General features: G+C 43.0%; 1 protein-coding gene across 1 annotated transcript in view; it reads right to left on the bottom strand.

The window, feature by feature from the left end:
• The window catches only part of CACNA1B (calcium voltage-gated channel subunit alpha1 B), a 475,550-nt gene that overhangs the window by 69,373 nt on the left and 390,494 nt on the right, over window positions 1-15,683 (bottom strand). Inside the window, exons 29-35 of the mRNA XM_077835554.1 lie at window positions 14,924-15,084; window positions 13,269-13,406; window positions 12,116-12,317; window positions 11,215-11,379; window positions 9,951-10,061; window positions 9,726-9,809; window positions 3,913-3,918 (exon numbers count right to left, since the gene is read on the bottom strand). Of these exons, the coding sequence (XP_077691680.1) occupies window positions 3,913-3,918; window positions 9,726-9,809; window positions 9,951-10,061; window positions 11,215-11,379; window positions 12,116-12,317; window positions 13,269-13,406; window positions 14,924-15,084 (867 nt within the window). The remainder of the gene's footprint in view (window positions 1-3,912; window positions 3,919-9,725; window positions 9,810-9,950; window positions 10,062-11,214; window positions 11,380-12,115; window positions 12,318-13,268; window positions 13,407-14,923; window positions 15,085-15,683) is intronic.

Raw genomic sequence — 15,683 nt, 5'->3', positions numbered from 1 at the left:
CTGGAATTGAGGCACACTTCATACTGACCTTGTGCAGGCCTGATCCAAAGCTCAATGACGTCAATAGGGGGACTCCACCTTATTAGCAGGTATTGGCTCAGGCCCCATCTGATGACATAAGGTGCATGGCTTTGGAGAATCAGGCCCTTAACTCCCATTGATACAATAGGTAAATATGGTGTGGTATTTGGGCCAAATCCTGCACACACAAACACACACATGACTAGCTCCTCATATAAGTAGTTCTGTGCACATCCAGTAAGTGTGAACAGGATCAGGCCCTGAGTTTATAAAACATTAGAAGTGCATTTATACAGCATTTCACCCCCTAAGGATTATTACTGCATTTACCTGGTAGTAAAAATGCTATAGTTTGTTTTGTCAAGACTCCAGTTAGAACTCCCTCATCATCACAGGTATCTGATATGATTAACATTTAATCATAGAATATCAGGATAGGAAGGGATCTCATCTAGTCCAACCAACCAACCCCCAATTTTTGCCCCAGATCCCTAAATGGCTCCCTCAAGGATTGAACTCACAACCCTAGATTTAGCAGGCCACTGCTCAAACCACAGAGCTAGTCCTCCCCCTCTACCATTTGTCTTGATCAAAGTCATGGTCAGCATTGCATTAGCTAACTCGATTTTTCACTCTACGGGAAAACACAGGACAACTGTGTAATGGTAAGAAGTGCTAGCTGGGGGAAGTACAGGTGAAAAAGTAATAAGATCTCTACAACATGAACCTGGTCCAGGATCGGATCTTCAAATGTGCCTCAGGCAGTTAGGCACCAAACTCTCATTGAAATTCATTGGGAGTTGGGGGGCTAACAACTTTCTGTTTGTTTGTTTTTTTTAACAGATCCAGGATCAAAAGTTGCTTTTCCAACACACCTGCCACCATTTCACAAATTGTAATAAAATGAACAGCCCAGAGGGGGATCACTAGCAACCCAGGAAAATCCTACTTTATCAACAGTTACAAAGCTTTTGAGGGATGGTTCTCCATGCTATTCACTGATTGGTAACATTACACACGCAACTATGACAATCAAAGGGATATTGCGTGTGTGTTACCCCCCAGTACACTGTGTAGAAAACCTGCCCCTCATTGGCAAGAGTGCCTCAGCAGTTATTAGAATTGCATGCAATTAAAGGGGAAACTCCACATTGCAATATTTCTTGTGCTCAATTGTTTTTGCCTTGATTTTCCTTCCAATTAACTATATGTGACATATGAATGTCATTCCTGTGGATTATTTGTTTCATTCTTGCTACCCCCCTTTTTCTGTTGCACAGGTGCTGAAGACTGACTACAGTGACATTATTTTAAAGTATTAGCTTTTACCCATTCCCATGATATAAAGTTATTTACTATATTTAAAAGCAGAAAAGTGACCACAAATATGGCATCCTGCTATTGTCCAAATCTGCTCCTTCTGCATCTACAGCACCATCTTGGCTTCATTTGCAGACAGCTAAGCTGTTGGCAGTGTCAGCAGAGGCAGTAAAGATGCAGAAAAGCAATCTGTATTTTGTTCTGCTCTGGGTATTGGCAGCAAAACTACTGGCTAAGTTAATTCCAGAAGCTTTTATTTGAAATGGCAGTTGTGACGCCTTATGCCACAACTGAATTCGTTCCCACGGACTATCATATCAATGTTAGTTACATCTAACAGAATGATGAAATCAGTGAAAATGACATGAGTGGGCTGAAGATGCCTGCTTTTTTCTTTCAGCTAACTTATGCCAACACTGTCAAAACTGAATTTGGCCCAGAGATATAACAGAAAACAAATGGACTGTAGCTTTAGGGTATGTCTACTCCACCGTTTGAGGTGCGGCTGCAGCTCGGGTAGGCATACCTGCACTGACTTTAGCCTACCATGGATAAATACAGCAGTGAAGATGCAATGGCTCAGATCGTGGCATGGACCAGCAACCTGAGTATGTTGCCTGGATTCCAGATGGGCTTGTACGGCCCATGCTGCTGCCGCTTCACGGCAGAAACGCGATCAGTCTTCCTTCAGATTAACGTTTTTTCCAAAGCCATGCGCCACATGTGGCAGGAATTTGGCCTTGAGGACAGAGGTCAGCCTTTGGGTCTTCAGTGCTGTGATTGGGATATCTCGGGGAGCCTTTACTGCACTTTAGGGGTGAGAGTTGGGAACTAACATTTCAACTACATCACTAAGAATGAGAAGCAACAAAACTATCTTTAAGTGTGTGAACAGTCTGAAATGTGCAGAGAGAAGGGTATGATCTGCCAAAATGCACGTGACTCTATTAATATTAAGGGGAAATGACCATACCTTGGGTGAAGTCTTGGCTTCGTTGAAGTCAATGGAGAACTCTCACTGAAGTCAACAGGGCCAGGATTTCACCCTATGTATGCGTAGAGAGGGTTCTGTCATTTCAGTCATGGTGTTTCTTGTGGCCCTGATCCTAGAAAGTGAAGTCAAGGGGATTCCACCAGCATGGCAGGTTCAGCCCATGGAGGGTCAGGATCTAAACCACTAAGCTGCACCACGGGTAGTACCAAAGCCCACATTTTCAAACATGGGTGAGCAAATTGCACGGGAATAAATTGTGCACTCGCTTGTTGTACATTCATAGCCTGCTTTTGCACACACAAATTGGGTAGTGCAATAATGGCCTTATACCATCACTGCTGTAACAATTCAAGTTACTGTAAAGCACATCAAGAACGCGCCTTTCAGATTTCACCAAGAAAAGTCTAGAAAGGCATCATTTGAACTTTACATTGCTTTTGCTTCTCTATTGCTTCCCGGAAGACAACTTCCTCCCATGACCCTGCATTAAATGGTTATTGAATGTGTGTGTTTGCACTCTGTAATGGAGGCCAAAGCTAATTTAATTTCTGGAGAAAACCGCAACCATGCAACAGAAAATCCAGATGGAAAACTAACACAGCTGAAAGGCAGGCTGACAGATAAAATGCTTGTATTTTTAATAAAACCCATTTCCTTATCTGTGTTACTAATACCACCCTGGGATTATTAAACATGGAATAGTTTTTAAAATGTATTTTTCACAATCTAAATGGCTTTCTTTTTGCATTTGCTCATCTTGGGCAAATAAAACGGTCTATGCTTGGATTTCCTATGAGCCGATGGGAGTTAGGCACCTAACGCTGATTGAGTTTCAATGGGATTTGGATTCCTAACTCCTTGCAACCCCAGCCTCATTTATTTTGTTTAGAGCAGTTCGCTTTTGTTGCTAGTTACTGTCTCCTAAATCTCATGGGGTGGCAAAATGGTAGCATGTTGGCTTTGCAGTGGACGTTCAAAGCCAAATAAAGTCAGTGTTTTCACTAACCTCTTTTTACTTCAGTGAAATTAATTCTAGATCAGCATCACTAAAAATCTTTGCCTTTCAATAAGAGTTAACCAATGGGTTTAAAACACCCGGCATTGTCCTTTTAAATGGACCACTTCCTTTTTCACAAAGTCCAACAAATCTCAGTATAAAATAGTGGTTGCTTAGAACCTTAAATTTGATTCTATCACCTGCAAAATAAAGATTTCCCAAGCCAAACAATCTTCCCTACCCCAGGTCATATGAAAGCCGGTATCCTTCCAACTCTAATTCAGTCCTCCATGAAAATAAAGCAAGTGTCAGTTTCCCCTTTATCATTATCAAGTGAAACAACAAACAGCAAAAAATGGGCTATTGGTAACTTTATGTGCCTCATGTCACCAATTAGCCGAGGGGAAGAAGATGCACAAGAGAAGCCAGTTGTGAGGCACGCTGCAGACAAACAGTGAGGCTTTCCACTAGTGCAATCGGAAATCTCATCAAAATGAAATAGAATTAAAAATAAAAATAATAAAACAAGAGAAAATAAAAGCAGAGAATTAAATAATTGTTTAAATTCAATGAAACCAACCGTGTCCTATATGTGATGTTTTCATGGATGAATATTTGCAAGATTATTTACAAATTATTTTTTGAGCAGCAGGTACACAACATACAGACGGAGACATGGTTTTCGCATTGTATGTTGATTGGATGGCGTGATTCAGCAGGTAGGTACAGAAAATAAAGAACAAAAACAGAAAACAAAAGAGAAAATGAGTAATCAGGACAAGCAAAACCAGAAGCTCTGAAAATTTCACTGGAAAAAAATTATTGGATTTTGGTTTTTTCCCCTTTTTTTAATGGTAATTATACAAATTAAAGAAATGCTTCACATCAAAACAGATTTTGAAACCCTAAAGGTAACACAGACAGTGTGGCAGTTATTTGCATTTCATTTTGTAATGCAAATTAGGAAACAGTTCACAAACACTTTTTATTTTGTTTTTTTGTATTTCCAGGCAGAGAAATAGATGTCAGTTTCACATATGCTCACAGCACCTCCTGCAGGCTTACTGCATTCAAGATACTGACTTGTCTTTAACTCCACCTAATTTACTTAGATTATTAAACCAGGGGAAAACTGACATGTGTGTTTTTGCCTAAGGAAATAAAAAAAAAAAATCCACTGCATTCACAAAGTAAATTACATACAACGTGACTAAGAAATTAAAAAAAAAGCAGTTAATCAACACATTTCTTTTCCTTTTATCTTTACTCTTCAGTGGTACAAAAGTGCTGATGCAGCAAGGCTAGCCAGGTTAGCTGGTTTAGTTGGCTTGGAGAGTGTTTACAGTTGGAAAGTTGAGGGAGATTGGCCAAGCAGGAAACTGGAATCATTGCACCTATTTGCAAGCCAGATCTATCTCTTGCCCATCTCTAGTCACAGTTTGCCAGTGATCTCAGGGTTGGTCCCACAGAGGAGTCCTTCCCCTATGAAGAGTGGGAAGGAATTCACTTTCCATCGTAGGGACCCATGAACAGAAATTGTGCTGAGTTGAGGATGGCCAGGATGTCATCTGGGCAGGGGTCAGCAACAACTGTCCGTACACAGACACAAGCGTCCGTGGTAAAAATGTTGAGGTCTGTCGTAATTTTTCAAAAAATGGAATGACTGAATGACATAACAGCCCCCAGTATCAGTCACTAATTACGGTAATTGTGTCAAGTGTCCTTCGCGCAACATGGTGGTGCCGACCCCTGCATCTGGACTTCTTTGTGCCCATGTTAAAATAACAATATGTAACTTCAAGCTGATAACTAGTTAGGGCTGAGCACCCATGCAGGCGTTAACTAGTGGTGCCATACAAATGTCCATACTGTCGTTTACATCCTGCTGAGAGTCTTGCCCAGAGGAAGGCCAGGCTAACAACAAAAGGGGCATTTCATCCAATAAGGAAATTTGGATACAGATCTTTGGAAAATGGCCTGAGAACAAAGTCCCTTTCCTTTCTCTGGCTCCTGCAGTTTGTATAACACCACAGCCTTGATCCTAGAAGTGCATGCATCATGCACAAGGGTTGCTATATTCCAGACTATGCATGAATAGAGATGACGTGTGACTTCACGTCAGGCTAAGCACTAGCTGCATTCTTCTACGCTGAGTCAAAGTAGTCCCTTTGCCACCCACACTCCTTTACATGCAAGAGCACAAGAGGCAGGAAAGGCCTTGGGCCTGGAGAAAGATTAAACACAACTGAAGAGATACGTCTTGAAGTATGCGCCTCAAATTTCAAATGAGGCACCACACTGCCTGCGCCCCTCTTAAGATTTGTTCCAGCTCCTAGGTGGAGTTATTGGTGTCTGCCCGGCAGTGCTCTTGCTAAAGCAGGGCAAAATTCCCTCACTTTCCTTGTTCTTTACACCATTTTTAACTTGGTAACATTTTCAAAAGAAGCTCAGTGATTAGGAGCCCAGGACCCATTGAAATTTAAAGGGACAAAGCTGCTTAGGCCCAGATCCTCAATGATCCTTACCTAACTTCCGCTGATTTCAATGTTTGCTTAGAAGTGTAAAAGGAAAGAGAGCTTGGATCAATTTCTGTACTGCACTTCCAGGAGATGGAGTACAGCTGGGGCAGCCAAGAAGGAGCGGTACAAAGGCGTGCTCCACATGCCCTCCAGATTTTGGGATGTTGCAGGGGCCAAAACAGCCCTTGGTGTAATGCAGGCAGCCCTAGGGCCTGTTCTAAGTTACAGCTACCTGTGTCTGTACCAGGGGAGGTCAGAATGGCTATAGTGCTGTGTGCGACAGCCTTGCCCCCCCATGCCTGGGTTTGTGACATGGGGCCATAGCAGGGGGCTGAATCCCTCCTCTTGGGTTCCACCCTGGGTATCACAGGCTTCTTTGCTGGTGGAGAAGGAGGAAACGTTCCAGTGCAACCGAGCCCCTGGTGCCAGGTTGCCCAGATTGCACACAGCAGGATGAAACTATAAAAGCACGGTTCTGTTTGTGAATGACACACTGAAAACTAGAATTATTTATTGCTGTTAATGTCCTGTTCTGGATGTCATTTATGGAACGCCATTTCAAAAAAAAAAAAAAAAAGTGTCATTAAGCAATGATTTCATGAGATCTGCATGCCAATGTCACCCTTAAGTGAGTTAAGCTGCTTTCTAACGTCTCTTCAGCCAGCTTTGTGTGGTGCCTCAGAACCATTAGCCCCCTGATCCTGTCTGAAGTTTACAAAAAGATGTGCTTTGCTTAAAGGATTGTTCACCAGAGGCTACAAAGCTGTTCCATAACGATGAATAGGTTACTACAGGCAGCGACAAACTGGAGAGAGTTCAGAGGACAGCAACCAAGATGACAGAAACCCACTGAGGACAAGGTTGAGACAAGCGAGCATATTCAGTTGAGAGAAAAGAAGAGTAAAAGGGAGACAAGACAACTGTAGACAAACACTTATAAAGGCATGATTAAAAGAGAGCAGGGATTAAAATAGGTTCATTAGTCAATGGATACGGAACAAGGGGTAATGGGCTGGAGCTGAAACGGGGGAGTTTAGGTTAAACGTTAGGGAAACATTTTTAAGAGCAGTTTTGCAACACAACTTGCAGCCAAGGGAAGCTGCAGAACCAGTGTAGCTGGAAATGTTCAGACACCCCTCTCTGAGGGGGAGCTAGGTACATTTAGTTACTCTTATACCAGGAGCCCCTAAAATGCAACTTGGGAGCATCAATGAAAAGTGTTATGGGTGCTTGAAAGTTTGGCTTTTTTGTATATGACCATCTTCTGATGTAACTTACACCATCCTTTAAACCATCCAAGTATTTTGCCCTCCATACTTGATGGTTAAACTTGAAAAAACTACAGTACAGTGAAAGACTAATGCAGGCATGCATATTAAATCATTGGTCATTCCTAGCACATTGTATTTTCAGAATTACTAAGGGCTTGTCTACATGAATATTTAGCTCGCAGCAAGCTGGCGGGTGTATCTACCCCGCACTAGCCTGCCATGGACTGTCAGCATGAACCCTGCTGACGTGCATTAACAGTTCGATATTGTGCATTGATCTCATCCTGTTGCAAACAGAACTAGATCAAAGCGCACTAATGAACTGTTAATGCGTGTCAGCAGGGTCCAAGTGGACAGTTAGCTTGTGGCAGGCTAGTGTGGGGTAGGATCCACACCTCAGCTTGCCATGAACTAAACGTTCTCATAGACAAGCTCTAGATAAATCTGTTACAATTTGAGTGTGAAATGTAGTATTTGTGCGGAGAGCTGCATGCGTATTTACCCATCTATGTTATGATTACAGGAAGCTCTATATTCCATCTCATTGCCTGCTGAGGGTCAGACTGTGGCTGGCCTCTCCATGGCGATACAGGAGAAGAAAGGTGGGAGCATTGAGCTTTCCCCCCAGCACTTTTCCTGCAGAGCCAGGCAAAATTTCAATCTCTGCACTCTCCCGACAACAGATAGTGCTCCATCCTAGCAATGGCTGGAGTGCAAACTACCCCAAAATTGTGGGAGGGAGAAGAAAGAAGACTGACAATGGGGTAAACTTTTCCTCCCCAAACGAATCACCACCCCCACACCAGCCAGTTATGTGAAAGCACAGCTGCTTCCACAGGGTCTGTGCAATGGATACACTGTCCTGGGATATTGCAGCTTTGCACCATGCATCGGTAACAAAGGCACAATTGGCTCAATTCTGTAAATGAGTCCCTGGGACGGGACTTCTTAAAGTAAGGGAGAAAGGTCTGGGCTCTCAGTACACACAGAAATATCTGAAAACAAGTCTCTAAGGGCTAGTTTACAGGGCAAATTACGTGCGGCAAGCCAGGCTGTGCATATACAGTGCACCAGTTTCCTGCGCAGTAACATCCTGAGTGGAGACTGCTACAAACTACTGAAAGTCGCAGAGTGTGGTTTGACATACGACAAGTAGAAACCAGGACATTCAGTGAGCTGGACAGTGTGCACAGGGGATGTTACACTAGCAGGTGTGCTGTAGATTCACAGCCTGGCTTGCCGGGTAGTAACTTGCCATGTAGATAAGCCCTAGGAGATGTACAAGGAAAAGTTACAGTGATGTACATTTTCAATATGCACAGCTAAAACAACATCAGAATGGGATGAAGACAAGCAGCTAAGATAAGAATAGTTCATAAACAGGGTTCAAAACCAGGTTCTCGGTATGGGCTCATTGTTCTTCCTTGCCCTTATGAAAACGTCCTATAGAATTTTATAGAAAGTTGGAAATTTTTAAACTATCCTAAAAAATTCCTTAGCAGTGATGTAATTGTCTTACATTGTACAGCTCAGCTGGTAAGTTCTACAGAAATTATCTCATTCTCTATTACATTATTTTAATACTAATTTCTATGGAAACCTTTTATGTAGATTTTAAAAAATGAACAATGACCCCAACATGGCTAAACTAAGGTTGCAGACAATGCTACTGTTCTAACCCACCTCCTTCCTCCCCATCTGCTCCTTCCTGGTTTGTCACCTTCACTCTTTTTGTCCAATACAAAACGTAGACTGAAAGCTCGAAGGGACAGAGAACAGCGTCTTTACATAAGAACGGCCATACCGGTTCAGACCAAAGGTCCATCTAGCCCAGTATCCTGTCTTCCAACAGCAACCAATGCCAGGTGCCCCAGAGGGAATGATCAGAACAGGTAATCATCAAGTGATCCATTCCCTGTTACCCATTTCCAGCTTCTGGCAAACAGAGGCTATCCCTGCCCATCCTGGTTAATAGCCATTGATGAACCTATCCTCCATGAACTTACCTAGCTCTTTTTTCAACCCTGTTATAGTCTTGGCCTTCACAACATCCTCTGGCAAAGAGTTCCACAGGTTGACCATGCATTGTGTGAAGAAATACTTCTTTTTGTTTGTTTTAAACCTGCTGCCTATTAATTTCATTTGGTGACCCCTAGTTCTTGTGTTATGAGAAGAAGTAAATAACACTTCCTTATTTCCTCTGAGAAGCTCCTAGCACAGTGTGGGACACTACTAAACAGAAACAATCGTAATAACCCTCTTTGGATTTCCTCTCCATTAAATTCTATTGGACTTTTCCATGAAGGGGTAAAAAAGGCTCAAGGATGGGATCCTTTCATTAAGTGAGAAAGAGATAGCATTTCCTAGCACAGCTACTAACATTGCCATTCTCATCAGAACTCCTTGTAATGGGAGTCTTTAGCCAGACAGTGTGTTCAGCCTGGGGAAAAGAACAGCTAATGTGAATGGGCCCCCAAAGCACATCATCTCATGAGGAGCCTCAGGGGTAACTCCAGGAAATAGGTTGGTGGGAAGGAGACGTGAGGCCTTGACAGGGCACAGTTTTGTGGGTTAACAAAGTGACTTTAGCAAATTGCACTTACCGCAATCTCGGTTACTAAAATATCAGTAATACTTCCCAATACTGTTACGAAATCAAAGACGTTCCAGGCATCTCGGAAATAATTCTGCAAAATAAAAACACAAGATAGGAAAATTTAAATCCCTAAATTAAATTTGGGGTTGTTTTTTAATCTCTGTGTCATCTCACAGCATGAACGTTTGATGCGAAGGGAAAGCAGCAGAGGGTAAATGAGAAAGGAACGTACCAGTACACCAAAGGCAATGATCTTCAAAACGCATTCCATTGAAAACATAGATGTAAATACAATATTCAGGCATTTCAACATTTCTTCATATGCGTCTGGAGCACCATAGAACTAAACCAAGAGGGAAGATAGGCTGTTACAGGAAGGCTTTTTATGCTGATGAAACAATGTTCATAATTGACTTGCCTGACTGTAGGACTCTTGATTGATTTAGGGCCAGATTCTGCTTCACTTAAGGCCGGATCCCGGTCTACGCTATAGATCCTTTGTGTCATTCCAAAGTCACAATGGGGTCATGACAATATCTGAATTGGGCAGCTGAACATTCCCCTAGCACTGGAGAATCTTCTGCTGGTGTAGGACCTCCTCACAAGTAGCAAGTACCCTGGAGGAGTGCTCAGAAGGTTAGAAGAAAAGGAGTACTTGTGGCACCTTAGAGACTAACCAATTTATTTGAGCATGAGCTTTCGTGAGCTACAGCTCACTTCATCGGATGCATCCGATGAAGTGAGCTGTAGCTCACGAAAGCTCATGCTCAAATAAATTGGTTAGTCTCTAAGGTGCCGCAAGTACTCCTTTTCTTTTTGCGAATACAGACTAACACGGCTGTTACTCTGAAACCTGTCAGAAGGTTAGAGTGTGCCCCGAATGCTGCTGCACCCAAGTGATCTCCAGCAATGTAACAGCCACTGGGCTCATCTGAGGCAGCTCCAACTTACGCCAGGGATTGCGGGAGATCATACATGCCATACAGACACCTCTGCCTCTCCCTTTTGGGTGCTGTGGTGAGAGAAGCTCACCCAGACCCAAAGATTCTCCATCTGGTGCAAATCTGAGTAACTCTGTTGACTTGAGTTGTTCTGGATTTCAACCAGTGTAAACGAGAAGTGAATCTGACCCTTAATTATGAGTGAGAGATTTGTGGGGAACAACATGTTATTAGAGAACTGAGTCCCAATTCCTCTATAAACAGGCATAGGGGAGTGCAAGAAGAAGTAGTCTGAGCTTTCTGCCTTCTTATCTAAATCATGGTCTGGGGAGCTCCATCTTACCATGGTCCACGTCCAGGCAATCCTGTCTTCTTTGGTAAGGACTGCCCAATCAACAGTACTGCGGCCGAACCAGTGACTAGGCAACATCAGAAGCTAATCTAGCTCTTGCCACATCCATCTTACTATAGTGTCTCAAGCACGTTGCTCCTATAGCAAATGCCACATTTTCTAGCCCACATGAAGTCAGGAAGAACTAACAACAGCTCACTAACCTTCATCATCAGCACAATAGTATTGAGTGCAATCATGACCATGATAAAATATTCAAAGGGAGGGGACACCACAAACTTCCACATCTTGTACTGAAAAGACTGCTTGTTTTGAGGCATGTAGCGGGTCAGTGGCCTGGCACTTATGGCGAAGTCTATGCAGGCCCTCTACAAAACAGGAACAAGGGGAAAAAAATCAAAATCGGCGGGGGTCATCCAGTAGCCAATGTGTTCATACGAAACAGGTTATCTTTGAGAGCACGGGTGAGGTATTTTGGGGAGGGTGGACTGAGTATGTTTATCACATAACAGCTGGGCACAGAACGATCGGCTGTTTGGAGGCTGGCGGGAGGCACTTGGGGGATGGCGGAGAGCAGCAAGCAGTGGGCAGGCGGGTGGCCTCAAGGCCGAGGGCCGGAAGAGGCAGAATGAGAATGAGGCCTCGGGGGAAGGGGCAGAGGGGAGCAGGGCTTCGGGGCGGACCAGGGGTGGAGCACGCACCAAGAGAAATAAAAGTCAGGACCTGTGCAAACACAGAGCGCAAGTACTTAACACCATGCTCATCTGTCATAGGGAGGGGGGTCCACAGAGACATGTAATTTTGTTTAGCTGCTCAGGTCACGGTGTAGCGCCCTATTCAGACATGTGTGGTCTCCATGGGCCACGCATCCATGCAAAGGGTTAGGGGGCGGCAACTTGATTCTTTCAATTTCATATTCAACACATCTCTCACTGTGGTCATTGATCGCACAAAGGTTAGGGCCTCCCTCTGTTAATAACTGCTGTAAAGCCCTTAGTGCTGGTGATGGTAGCTGTGGGATTTCATTTGTAGCAAGGTGGTCTGAGCCAAAAAATGCCAACTCCCAGTGTGCAAGGGGTTGCTGAATTCGTAACGCCTGGATACCTCATTTTTTTCGAGACTGCACTCCGACATGACTTTATCGCCTTGCTCCTGGAAGGTGATGATGATTAACGCCACAAATATATTCACAAAGAAGAAGGGGAAGACAACAAAGTACACCACGTAAAAGATGGACATTTCCATTCGATAACCAGGGCTGGGACCCTGCTCCTCATAGGTAGCATCCACCGAATGCTTCAATACACTGTAATCAAATGCAGAGAGAGAAGAAAAACAATTAAATTAAGTGCAGGGCACAGTACCAGTGATAGCTCTAGATTTACTTGATACCAGAGGCTTCCCTGTGGAGATTCTGCCTTACATGCATGGGATTAAACTCATTGCCACCTTTGCAACTGAGAAGGAACTTTCCCTTACGGGCTAGGGGCACCCTTTCTTTTTGCTCCATTTTGGAATAAGGGATCATTTGTTAGTGTCCCAGCAGCATATTTACCATGATCAATTTTCTTTAATTGCAAGGAGAGGGGATACTTTGGGGTCTGAATCCTTCCTCTCTTCTTCCATGTGTCACTATGGATGAAACAGCAGCAGTGGAAAGACTGTGAATAATCTGCGATGCACGCTGCCCTGGGAATATGTGGGCCACTGAGGTTTTCATTCATTATTTTATTAGGAAGTGGGGCATGGGTGAAAGGGGTTGCCTGCCACATGAAAGAGACTTTCAGGTTGCATTTTTAACTATCAGTTCCCATTAAAAGCAAAGCAAAATAAAGTAGTAAGCATAACAGGAACGATAGTTTTGAGCCAAAAAGCCTGGAATGCTTTCTTCATGGGTCACCATGTTCCTTTCTCCCCCAACCTCAAGGTCAGCAGCTTTTGTGAACCTCTTAATCTATTTCACACCAAAGAAAGCAGCGCAGATATAAAGGAGTGAGCAGACAATTATTTATCAAAAAGTGCCCAGGAAACACCACTGTGCAACCTCACAGGGATGTGCAGAAAAATACACTCAAGTCCTGCCCAATGCTGCTGATTCGTTTAACATTTGTGTGAGGAAAACCAGACTCCTGGCCGATAACGAATTCCCCATCCACTTTGCACAAGTCGTCGATTGCTTATCCGTCCCTGACAGCTACGAAGAGTTAGCACTGCATCTCAGTGGGGTCAATAAACCCGACAAACTTCACGTACTTACGTTGGCCACCCTTCTCCTGTGGAGACCGTGAACAGTGTTAACAGAGCCCAGAGCACGTTGTCATAGTGAAACTCATACTTTTTCCACTGCCTGGGCTGTGCCTCCACCTCACTCTTCTCATAATCCAGATACTGACCCCTACAAAGAAGAGCAGAGGTTTGAAACAAGTGAAGTGACCAGGCTCCGCAGCAATCTATTAAGGACGATTATCGTTATTACTTGTATTGTAGTAGCGTGTGGGACCCCCAGTCTCAGATCGAGGCCCCATTTGTGCTAGGCACGCTACAAACGCAGAACAGAAAGGATGGTTCCTGCCCTGAGATTTTATAATCTAACTAAAAACTAAAAGAGCTGTAGAATTTTAATCTCTGCACAAGGTGCAGCAGAGACTTGAATCCACAACGTTGGGCATGGGAAGGGAGGACCATATCCCTAGGCCTGCCAGTCACAGTTGAAAATTACTAAGGGCTTGTCATCACTACGATGGTAAATTGGCTGAACTAATGCCGCGGCGTCGATTTAGCGCGTCTGGTGAAGACGTGCTACGTCGATGGGAGAGCACTCTCCCATCAACATAATTACTCCACCTCAATGAGAGGCAGAAGCGATGTCGACAGGAGAACACTCTCCCGCACACACAGCGTGTGGTAGACACCACTTTAAGTCGATGTAAGTTACGTCTCCTGGGGGGGTAGTTTTTTCACACCCCTAAGCAACGTAACTTGTATCACTTAACTGTAGTGTAGCCCTAAGACAATGCTTACAATTAAGAGGACTTTGTCAATTACTTAGGCTTGGAATAGTCTGATCCATCGCAAACTGTCGCAATCTAGTGGAGAATATCCTCTGGGTTCTAAATATCTGTTTGAAGACGAATCCACTATTCAGCCAATGAGAAACTGAAAATACAAACCCCAGAAATACTGCTGACATGTGACCTCATAATATATTTGCTCTGCTGCTATAAAGCTAGAGTAACCTACATATCACTGTTCCAAGCGCTGTTGCTGACATTACTGAAGACATTCCCAGATGATGACAATCATCAAAGAAAGAAGCAAACAAGGAGGAGCATACTGGCTTGTGGTGCATAGGAACGACATAAAAACCACTGTTAAACGGGAAAGGACAAATCAGGCTGGAAACACGAGTCTTCTATCATATTAGTGCCAACAATGGCATTTTAACTTCTTAACTTCTTACTTATTAACTACAATGTTCAAATAATAGTGCTTCAAGAAAAAAAAAATTCATTTTAAAAATCAGAAAGACAGCTAGCCAAATTAGCCACACAGGCCTTGATCCTTCAAACACTTACGCTTGTGCTCTACTTTAAGCACATGATTAGTTTGAAACAAGTCACTGCAACTACTCAGACTTAAAGTTAAGTGTTTGACTTTGCAGGATCGGGGTCTTAGACATTTAAACTATTAAAAACGAAGGGTAAAATTAATGTCTGGTATAACTCTGTTAAAGTAACACTCTTATTCAATGGAGCCACACTAGAATTAATTGAACCCAGAATTATGCGACGTTAAGTCACATGGAGTTGGGAGAGTTATCACCCTCAAGGGAACTCCGGAAGGGATCCAAGATTTCCTTCCTGCAAGCAATCCACAGCTGGCTTCCAGTATTCCCTGTCACCCTGCAAGTACCTGCAGTCCTTTTCTAGCTCCTTGGACTCATCCGTACAGTAGAAGAATTTGCCTTTGAAGAGTTGTACAGCAATGACAGCGAAAATGAACATGAAGAGCATGTAAACAATTAGGATATTGAGGACGTTCTTCAGGGAATTCACCACACAGTCAAAGACAGCCTATAATGGTGGGGTGAAAAACAGGGGAAGAGGTGAGGGGAGAGAGAGAGAGGTATCTCGGCATCTAAACAGGAACACATAGAATTTTGGATCAGGTACCTGATTTATACAGTGTCTGTCAGGGAAGGGTTTCTTTAACTTGCACACCAGATGTTTGAAATGTCTAGTTCTACTAATACCCACTTCCTGCAGTTCCATTCTTTTTCCATGTTGCAAGAGTTTAAACCATGTGACTGAATTCTGTGATATTGCCAGTAAAAATGGCAAATATAATAACCAGTTGTCTATGTAAATATTAGCCCCAAGCAAATATTTTTACAGCTGGATGAATAACTGTAAAATGTAGATGTGACTAATCTATTCTATGACTGATAGGGAATAGAACTTGTCAAATAAATTACTCATTAAATATTATTTGAACTGTTTGAATGATAAGAAAAATTATTTCATGATAAAATACCAAAATGCTTTGAATAAATAACTTGTAGCAAATAATTCAACCAGCGTTAACTATTAAATAATTTAGTTGGCAAATGTAGCTTGTGAACTGTCTGCAAACACTTTTTGAAAGTATTTGTTATGTGGTATTAGTTGCCAAA

The sequence above is a fragment of the Eretmochelys imbricata genome, chromosome 16 (assembly GCF_965152235.1).
Source record: "Eretmochelys imbricata isolate rEreImb1 chromosome 16, rEreImb1.hap1, whole genome shotgun sequence".
In the NCBI taxonomy this organism is placed as follows: domain Eukaryota; kingdom Metazoa; phylum Chordata; order Testudines; family Cheloniidae; genus Eretmochelys; species Eretmochelys imbricata.
This window is presented reverse-complemented; position numbering and strand designations above follow the sequence as displayed.